The sequence below is a fragment of the Solanum stenotomum genome, chromosome 4 (genome assembly GCF_019186545.1).
Source record: "Solanum stenotomum isolate F172 chromosome 4, ASM1918654v1, whole genome shotgun sequence".
Lineage (NCBI taxonomy): Eukaryota > Viridiplantae > Streptophyta > Magnoliopsida > Solanales > Solanaceae > Solanum > Solanum stenotomum.
In genome coordinates, this window is record NC_064285.1 from 12,792,976 (window position 1) to 12,803,692 (window position 10,717).

Consider the following 10,717-nt stretch of genomic DNA (forward strand, 5'->3'; position numbering starts at 1 on the left):
TAGCTTTGAAAATTAGCCAAATTTACTTTGAAAAAAACGCAACATGACAACTAAAAAGGAACTAAGAGAGTATCTTTTTTAGTCTTCAATTCTTGCATGTTTTATGTTCAACATAGGCAGTTACAAAGAGAGATAGTTCTCCATATATACAAATAGTATTTAAATTAATAAAATATATTTTAATATGATAAGTGGCTACTCCTAATAAAGTTAAATAAGATGTTTCCATAACACATCCCTATAAATTTGAACAATTCATCTTTCAACAAATCCCTATACCCTTTTAACTCAATCAATTCCAAAAACTATTTCTCAATTTTTCCTTGTTGAAGTTGAAGATGGATCCAAATCAAGTAGGAGACATAATTTTTAAATCAAAACTCCCTGATATTAACATCCCTAATCATCTTCCTTTACATACTTATTGCTTCCAAAACATTTCACAATTCAATAATCGTCCATGTTTGATCAATGGATCCAATGATCAAATTTACACACATGCTGATGTTGAGCTCACTTCAAGAAAAGTTGCAATTGGTCTTAACAAGTTAGGGATCCAACAAAAGGATACCATAATGATCCTCTTGCCTAATTCACCTGAATTTGTATTCACCTTCTTAGGTTAGTACGTATACGTTGATTCGTGTCAAAATAGATTTCATATTATAAACAGGGGTGTTGCTAGTTATTTTTATTTGATTCTGAAGAAATGATATTGATTCCTTCATAGGTGCGTCATATATTGGAGCTATTTCCACAATGGCAAACCCTTTGTTTACACAAGTAGAGGTGGTGAAACAAGCCAAAGCCTCAAATGCCAAGCTCATTATCACACAAGAATGCAATTTCAACAAAGTGAAGGACTATGCATTTGAGAATGATGTGAAGGTCATTTGCATTGACGACAACTCATCGTCTGATGGCTACTTACACTTCTCAGACTTGATTTCAAATTCTGGATTCACCTCTGAACACGACCATCTGCCTGAGGTGGAAATCCATCCAGACGATGTGGTGGCACTACCGTACTCGTCCGGGACCACAGGGCTACCAAAAGGGGTCATGTTGACACACAAGGGACTAGTCACTAGTGTGGCACAACAAGTTGATGGTGAAAATCCAACTTTGTTTTTTCATAGTGAAGATGTGATACTTTGTATCTCACCTTTATTTCACATTTATGCCTTGGATTCTGTTCTACTTTGTGGATTAAGAGTTGGAGCAGCAATCTTGCTTATGAAGAAATTTGATATTGTTACATGCTTGGAATTGGTACAAAAATACAAAGTTACAATTGGACCTTTTGTACCACCTATAATTTTGGCCATTGCTAAGAGTCCAATAGTTGATAATTATGACCTTTCATCAGTAAGGATAGTCATTTGTGGGGCAGCACCATTAGGAAAGAAGCTTGAAGAGGTAGTTGGAATCAAATTTCCTAATGCTAAACTTGGTCAGGTAAGATTATCATTACATGCTTATTTTACAAGGTAAAAAGGGAAAAAGTTATTTTCATTATTAGTTTAGGTAGGAGGGAATAGATTTAAATAATGTAACTCTTAAACTATCATCATTTTTTGAGTTTTATACCTATATTAATTATTAGGTGTTTGTGTTATCTACTTGATGATCGTTCTTTTAAGATTAAAAATCCACAAGTTGAATATGTGTTGTCCAAATGTTTGGGGTTCTGAAATCGATGGACTAGGTCAATATTTTTAAAAAGGAAAATCGATGTCAAATCAATTGTACACGGCTTTTTCTTCGTCGCTTTTGTTATGACTTTGGACAATTCTACCACACGACCACACATTCTCTTGAATGAAATATTTCCATCATTTTTAATTATACTATTCGACTACAATTTTGCACTTCAAAAAAATTGACCTTGTCATTCAACTTTTGTACAAAAATAATAATAAAAAGCTGAGGTACTGCGTTAGTTTTCTTTAAAAGAAATTGTAATTTTGCACAAAAAAACCTGACGTCCATCCATCCATTTTTTACTATTATTTTTAAAAAAAAAAAAACAAAATTGATGGACAGAGTCGGTTTTCCTTCGATTTTCAAATATAATGAGTTTATAATTGTTCGTGTGAATAGGTATGAAACTCGTAAAAGTGTGATAATTATTAGATATATATGATATTAGGTAAACGTCTATTCTTGAAAATGTTGGTGAAAAGGAGTTATCATTCTTTCTTTTTCCTCCCCTAAGAAAATGGTTATCCTCTTCTTTTTTTCTCCCCAAACTAGATAAGGATTATCCTATAAAAAGTAAAATGAATATCTGTCCTTTTTTTACAATTTAATTTAATAACTTGGTTATATAAACAAAAGCTAAGTAATATTTATTAGTTTACCAAAATAGATTCATAAGTATATTCATAGTTACGTGAATGTGTAAAATATATTTATTAGTACACATAATTATTAACATGTATAGAATTTAAACTCTTAACTGAATAGGGTTATGGAATGACGGAGGCCGGTGCACCAATAACAATGTGCTTAGCATTCGCAAAAGAACCTTTTGAGATAAAATCAGGGGCATGTGGTACAGTAATAAGGAACGCAGAGATGAAAATTATGGATCCAGACACTGGTATTTCTCTTCCTCGAAATAAACCTGGAGAAATTTGCATTAGAGGTGACCAAATTATGAAAGGTTAGTTTTAAATTAATTAATCACACTTTTTATCCTCAATTTTCTTTTATTATTTTTCATTGAATAAAAAAGATACATAATGCAACAATTGTAGCATGCACGTAGAATAATGTATCATATAATAATTGTGATCATATGGTTAGCTTACTTATGATTTAAATTAAATATCATCTATATAGGTTGATTGATACCTGGCAATATAATATAAAGAAATTTTATATAATAGTTCGTAGTCTAATCAAAGTTAATATAACCAATCAATTATTTGCAGTTTTAATGACTTCATAGTGTTAGATAATCTTTAATATGTTATAAAACTAATCAGTATTATACTATTGTTGTGGATTTAGCTAATCATTTTAAAATCATATTATATTTGACATATGATAAAGTACATTTAATTTTTAGCCAAACATTGAGTAGGTCAAATTAATATTATATGACAACGGCGCATGTAATAGAATTTTTTCAAATACTAAATTAGAAGTGTGAGTAACAATTTTTAATAAAATAAATGCCTACCTAGTTGTGCTCCATAACTCCATAATTGTCCTCAAACAGACATGCAATGCGTGTTGACACTTTTTTATCTAGTGGTGTCAAATGAACAGATTAAATTAAATTTGAGTAGATTAAAAATGAATTAAGTTAAATTAAATTAAATTAAATTAAATTATAATTCATCATATTCATATGAATATGAGTATGAAATGAATTAAGTAAAATAGTCTTAATCCACTTTAATTATCTAAAGTCAATTTTTAAAAACATTTAACTAGGTTAATTGAAATCAATTTTAACTATTTTTTGTATGCATAGTATAAACTAAAAAATGTGTTTCACAATACCATTGTTGTTAGTTTCTTTCAAGGAAAAATTAATGACAATCAAAACAAAGTTACAGAGTAGAAGTTTGTTAATATGGTTAATACTCTTATACATGTTTATAAGATATTAATTTAATAAATGTAATAAAAAAAATAGTCAAACAGAAATTGATAAGAGAAAAATAAAATAGTGAGTCCGTTTTGGTTCAATTAAATTTCAAGAAAATATAAAATAAAATGGATCCCATAACCAAATTGTATACTACTCTTTTATATATATATATATATATATATATATATAAATCCATTTTCATTAACATATATTTCTCTCAAAAGTGCAAGCCATGTCCTGAGAGGTGAATGATTGGTTCTTAATACCACACGTTATGAGCATAACTCATACAACGTGACTAAAAATATATTTTTCAATATTCAATAATAATTAATTATGAATAGAAAATAATTAGATATTTAATTTAAGGAAATTATAAAAGAAGAGATAAGTCAAAGTAGACTTGCCTTTTTAATTAAGTGGTAAAAGACTTTCTAATTTAACTCAAACAATAGACCTTTCTTTCTCCATTATATTCCTCTATGTAATGTAATGTAATGTGACATTTATGGAGAAAAGAAGTTTGGATTTGATAAATTAATTTTTTTTTGTCCAATGAGATGCTTGAGAGTATCAAAAATGGAAATAATTGTAGAAGAGATGGTTGTATTTACTTGTACTAGAAGAACGAAGAAAACATATGAGAGAGCGACGATCCTATTCAAGATTAATTTGATAGATCGACAACCAAATTAAGCTAGGTATAGGTGACTTGTTGAATAAGAGGTGATAAGAATTTCATGCAAATGATGATTAAGGGGATAAGGGGTCACCTTTTCAAATACCACTAGAGGGATGAAAGAATTGAGTGGATTGACCATTAATTAATAGTGATATAGAATAAGTGGTGACACAAGACATAATGAGTTTGATCATGGACGGGGAAAAAGTTAAGTGGAGTAAGGAGGAGTGGATGATAGGTCATTTCAATATGTCAAAAGCTTTTTTAAGGTCAATTTTTAACATCATAGCATTATCAGCATTAGTAAGTGGCATATATTTAGAATATTTGTTGATGAATGTCAAGATAGTGATAGGACAAGTGTGAAGTTGAGGGATGATTGAAAATTCAAATGTACAATTACCAATGGATTTAGTGCCTATATTTAATGGTATCCAAATGACAAAATATGATATTGACGTGCCATCCCTTAGCCACTAGACATGGGATTTAAGTTTCCAATATTCCTCTTATCATGATTCAAATCATCGTGACTGACATCTATATCAATTTCCTTGTGTGGGTAAACCAAATTTTAACATTCAACACATGAAATATTTAAGTATCTAGACAGAAATATAGAAGTATAAAACATAAATAGAAGTCTCAAGTAAATAGATGAAGAACAACAAAAGTCTAAATTAATATATACTCAACATCTGAAAATCATTGTACTAAAACTCTAACTAAAAATGTTTAAGAGTATAAATAAATAAATAATAAAGTGACTCAATGTATGAAAGAAAGACATCAAATCCAAGAAGATTTGTGGCAGCCTGAACAAAAATAGTTCACCCTCAGATCTGAACGTAAGCACAAGCTAATTACAGGGTCGTGTAGACGCCTCTGAATCATAGTATGCACTCAAAAGAAAGTGTATGAGTAGCATAACACAAATACTATGTGTTGATAGGCATCATAGGCCGACTAAGATCAGTAACAAGTATATAATTTTATAATTACAACTATAAAACAAATAGACAGATTCATTCCACACAATAAAACAATGAGATCACAAGTCATTCAAGTCATCATTAATTCACTAACATGTCTGTATGTGTATAGATAAAAATGTATATCACCATGCTAACATATCCCAATCCTCAAACATGTATAAATAAGTACATAGTAACCAACACGACACTCTATGTATACAAGTCTATAGATGAATATGGGTATAAGTATGTACCTTTCTTTAGCATACCTCCTCTATTAATAGTAGACTTTAACTAATCATGGAAATCATAAACATCCATACTTTATAGTTGTATAATCTCTACATCTTGCTAACATGTATCACTTTCAGAAATCATAAGTCTCGCTCTCTTTGTACACACATACTAAAGGATCTTAATCTTACCCATTTAGACATGAAATCTTGGGAACCCTAAGTGTTCATGTACTGTACCAACGTGATACTCAATCCAGCCACTCACACAATCGCTCATATGTAAGCTTACATCGGACTTGAGCCAGTCATCATCAGAAGTATATACTTACCATATCTGCATATCTCAATGTGCTAGCCTCTCCAGTCATCTCTTTGCGACCTTAAAAGATGTTACTAAGTAGGCGTTTGGCCATGTGATACCATATCACGATATGAAATCGTGAGATGGAATCAGCGTTTGGACATGCGATTTCACGTTGATTCCATCTCATGATTCCATATCATGAGATGGAATACCATATCCTCCAAAAATCATGATATGGAATTATATGAGAATTTCATATCATGATTTGAGATTTTTTAAACACAAAAATTGATCCACAAGTTTATATTTTGTTAAAACAACCCCCACGGACTTTTGGAGCTTGGAAAAATAGATTAAAATTACTGAAACAAGGCATGAACCGTTTTGATATTGACACACAACAAGTGAAAATTGTCATAGCTTGTGCAGTGTTACATAATTATTTGCGAAAAGAAGTAATGAAATATTTATGGTCTATAAGCATGAAAATATAGTTGCGGATGATATTAACCAAAAAATGGTTCAAAGTAACAATGTTGGTTGTCTTCTCGGTCACATGATCGAGAAATGCAAGTTCAACGTGAGGAGATTGTCCGTATTATGTGGGAGGATTATATTAAAGATTAGTTCACTACAATTTATGTTCTTTTTTTTTTATTGAATTAAAGTTGGGAAAAGGATTTGATATACCCCTCAACTTTGTCATTTAGAGCTGATATACCCCTCTTTATGAAAGTGACTCATATATATCCCTGCTTATACACAAATGGCTCACATATACCCTTTTCCTCTAACGGAAATGAAAAAAATTAATTTTAGTTTTTTTTTAAAAAATAATATATATATATATATATATAAAATTCCATATGGGTCTATTTAATCCTCCTCAAATATATATTTTTTTATTTTTTTTTGTTTCAATGACTAATTTAGATTTATTATTTTGATGGTCAAATTTATTTATGTTTCACTAATATTCTTGTAAAACTTATTATAGATGACCAATTTTTTTTCTTCAAATACAAAAATTAAATTACAATATAGAAAAAAAATAGCTTTAAATTATAATATAGGCCACAAAAAAAAATAGTTTTAAATTTTTTTCTTTACAATAGGGAATGAAAGAAAAAATAAAATAAGAATAAGAAACTCAAATAATGATAATCAAAGAAGTCAAAATATAATTTATGTACGGAAAAGATTAAAATATACCTTGAACTTTGCTAGAAGAATCATATATACCCCTAAATAATTTTAAAAAAAATTAAAAGTCAAAAATATAAATTTGAAACTAATTTTTTCAGTTCCGTTAAATAAAGGGTATATGTGAGCTCATTTTGTAATGGTAGGGGTATATGTGAGCCGTTTGTATAACGGCAAGGGTATATATATATATATATGAGCCACTTTCATAACGAGGGGCATATCAGCTCCAAATGACAAAGTTGAGGGGTATATCAGGCCTTTTTCCCATTAAAGTTTGATGAAACAGTTACTTAAGTAGGAAACAAATAGTTTTGTAATAATTTATTATGCACTTTTATAAATTTTTGTGTATTTGGTAAGATTGAATAAACAATTGAGGTGATTATAATAGTTTTATATGATATTCTTATGAGTATGAGAAAATATATAACACAAAAATTTCATATCGCATGTCCAAATAAAACTTTAATTTCATCTCATGATTCCATATTATGATATCATATCATGATTTCATATCGCATGACAAAACGGGCCCTAACTTTGCGACCTTCACTATGGCGAAGATATCCTTTTTTGACTTTTAAAAAAAAACATATAACTTTTTTGACTTTTACATCTACAGACAAACTTTTGAGTCCTCTTAAAATATATGGTCAAACGTCATTCAAATCTCATTAACTTTTTATCCTAAATGTGTCACTTTTTCTTCTTAATGTAGGTTATTTGAATGATCCTGAGGCAACTACAAGAACAATAGATAAAGAAGGATGGTTACATAGTGGTGATATAGGTTATATTGACGATGATGATGAGCTTTTTATTGTGGATCGATTGAAGGAATTGATAAAATATAAAGGATTTCAAGTAGCACCAGCTGAGCTTGAAGCACTTCTTCTTAACCTTTCTAGTATTTCAGATGCTGCTGTTGTACCGTAAGTCTCACTAAATTCAACTCCCCCAAAATTTCATATTAATTGAATTTGTGAAGCAGTGTGTGAAGTACTTATTAAGAAAAATATTCAGAACATAATTTTAATCATACTTTTTTATTATTGTACTTTGTGAAATTATAAATATAACTTTGCAAGTAATGCAATTTGTCTTCTAGAAAATATCAAACAAATATGAAAAAAAAAATCAAACTGAATTATTTTAATTATTTTGAACAATGAAAAAAGCTTCAAAAATTCATGAGCATTTATTTGACAGCATGAAAGATGAGCAAGCAGGGGAAGTTCCAGTGGCTTTTGTTGTTAGATCAAATGGATCCACCATTACTGAGGATGAAATCAAGGATTTTATCTCTAAGCAGGTTAGTATCATTCATTTTTTTTCATTAAATTCTTGGTTCCTCTCCATTTCCATTCCCTTATAGAACTTGTTTGGTATTGCTGATAAAACTGCTTATTTTTAAAAGCATTTTTTAAAATAACTTTGTGTTTGATTATTCATTTGAAAAGTGTTTTTGATAAACAAATTGTGTTTGAGTAATCTTTTTAAAAAAAGTATTTTTGGGAGTCAAATTACGAAAAAGGACAAGTATCAATAGACTTGGAGAGATTATTTTAAATATATATTATAATATTTTTAATTAAATTTTTATTTTTATTAAATTAAAATGTACATATTCAATTTTTCAATCAATATTACACATAAATGAATAAAACAATAAATTAAATAATGATGTAATATTAATATGATGATTTAAATATGACTTAAAATATCAATCAAAATAAATTTAAAATTATTTCACAATTAAATCCCACCACAAAAATGATATATATATATATATATATATATATATATATATATATANGATATTTTAGTCTTGAAATAAATAATTTTTTGCTTCTACTTTTATTAAGAAGAAGAAATTTTTAACTTCTTCCTAACAACATAAAAATTATTTTTGCTTCCATTTAAAGCAATTTTACTGATTAGCCAAACACCTTAATTTTTCAAAAAAATATAATTTCTCAAAGTAAGTATTTTTTGGCCTCCCAACAACGATGTCAAACAGACTCTTAATAATGATAATCATAAAAGTGTCAAAATTACCTTTTATATATGTCTCTTTAAACAACTCAATTAATAATTAAACCAGTAATTAGTACAATAAGAATAAATCTAAGAAAAATACCATCAAGTGACTTCTTATTCTTCAAAATGTCAAATATTTTGGAAACAAGTTCAGTTTGTCAAAATGAAAAAGTTTTTGGATCAGAAGTTAAAACAACTTTACTTTGATTAGGAAATTTTAATATTTTTTCTATTTTAATTATTTTTATAAAATTGTTTTTAAGTACTTCTTAATATTTTTAAAATATACAATAATTTTTTATCTCAAAATTATTAAAAGATAGATGTCTAATTTATCTTTGCAAATATTCAATAGTTTTCCATAGTATTTCAAAATCAACCATTCCCTTTTAAACATAGAGAATACTTTCTATACTAAATTTTAAAAAATGTAAATTATTTATAAATAGAAAGTATTAAAAAAGCCATTAGACTGTTTGATTTTATTATGCTGACTTTCTTTTTTTTCATTTTTTATTTTTAGGTGATATTTTATAAGAGAATAAAGAGGATATTTTTTGTGGATGTGATTCCTAAATCTCCATCAGGCAAAATACTTCGAAAGGATTTAAGAGCCAAATTGGCTGCTGAGCTTCAATCCTGATTAACACCTCGGTTTTTTGGGCCAATTATATCTACGTTACATAGTCTTTATATAAAAAATTAGTCAACCATCAAATTATTTAAATTAAATAGGGGAAATGGTCCAATAGACCCCTATACTTGTATGAGTTTGTATTGTGAACCCTTCTACTTAACTTTTTATCAATTGAACCCTTAAACTTAATAAAACACAATTTATCAAACCCCCTCTGACCATTGACTAGGCTTATGTGGCATCAATATGGTTGAGTTGGCAAAAGTGCGTGAATTCACTCTCGTTAAGGCGAGTGATATCCTATTTAAGTTTAAAAAAATATTAAAAAATTAAAAAAAAAACAACAAAAAATAAAGTAAAAAAACTTAAAAAAATAACTAAAAAAGGCTTTCTTCTTCCGCCAACCGGTTCACCTCCATTTTTGGTCATCTCCATCCCTGTCCAATCCATTTTTCTTTCTTCTTCACACTCTTGTCATCTTCTTTAGCAGATCTTTGCATTGGCACCTAGAGAGAGACGACGCAGGTCAGTGGAAGAAGAACGAGGCGGGTGAGGGTGGGATCTGGTCACGACAGCGAAGAGGCTTTCTTGTCAGATCTGGTGGCCATGGTGCGACAGAGATGAAAACGGGTGAGGAAGAGAGCAATGGTCGCCGGCAAGAGTTGTGACGATGACTGAGATGGCGGCGAGGAGCCTCCTAGAATATTTGTACGCTGGAGACAGTAAGGAGTTTCTTGGCCTTCTGATACTCCGGAGAGGATGGAGAGCATAGCGGTGATGGTGCTGGTGCGGCGGCTTAGGGTTTCTGAATTTGTGGAGGTTAGAGAAGGAGGAAAGAAAATGGTGAGGGTGTGCGATGAAGATGGAGGTTGGTGGGGGAGATCGTATTTGTGGTCTTGCCGGCAAGAGGAGCGGCAATAGCAGCGACTTTTTCCGGCAGTTGGGCCATTTCACGATGAAAATGGAAGATGATGTGAGGAGACCCAAACTTTTAATTTAAAATAATAAATTAAAATTTGATTTGTCAAAAT

At 29.6% G+C, this 10,717-nt stretch overlaps 1 protein-coding gene across 1 annotated transcript; it reads left to right on the top strand.

Moving 5' to 3' along the window:
* Nucleotides 1–220: 220 nt before the first annotated feature.
* LOC125862293 (4-coumarate--CoA ligase 2-like) lies at nucleotides 221–9,785 on the top strand. Its single transcript, XM_049542336.1, has 6 exons — nucleotides 221–621; nucleotides 731–1,458; nucleotides 2,470–2,668; nucleotides 7,728–7,941; nucleotides 8,219–8,321; nucleotides 9,573–9,785. The coding sequence occupies exons 1-6, from the start codon at nucleotides 339–341 to the stop codon at nucleotides 9,690–9,692; spliced, it is 1,647 nt and encodes a 548-aa protein (XP_049398293.1). The 5' UTR covers nucleotides 221–338; the 3' UTR covers nucleotides 9,693–9,785.
* The last annotated feature ends 932 nt before the right edge of the window (nucleotides 9,786–10,717 follow it).

What these genes read in the sequence shown, in the direction of transcription:
- LOC125862293 (XM_049542336.1), top strand. Translation starts at nt 339, where the DNA reads ATGGATCCAAATCAAGTAGGAGACATAATTTTTAAATCAAAACTCCCT. An exon ending in ATTTGTATTCACCTTCTTAG is followed by an intron (nt 622 to 730) that starts GTTAGTACGTAT and finishes ATTCCTTCATAG; the next exon opens with GTGCGTCATATATTGGAGCT. An exon ending in AGGTGACCAAATTATGAAAG is followed by an intron (nt 2,669 to 7,727) that starts GTTAGTTTTAAA and finishes TTCTTAATGTAG; the next exon opens with GTTATTTGAATGATCCTGAG.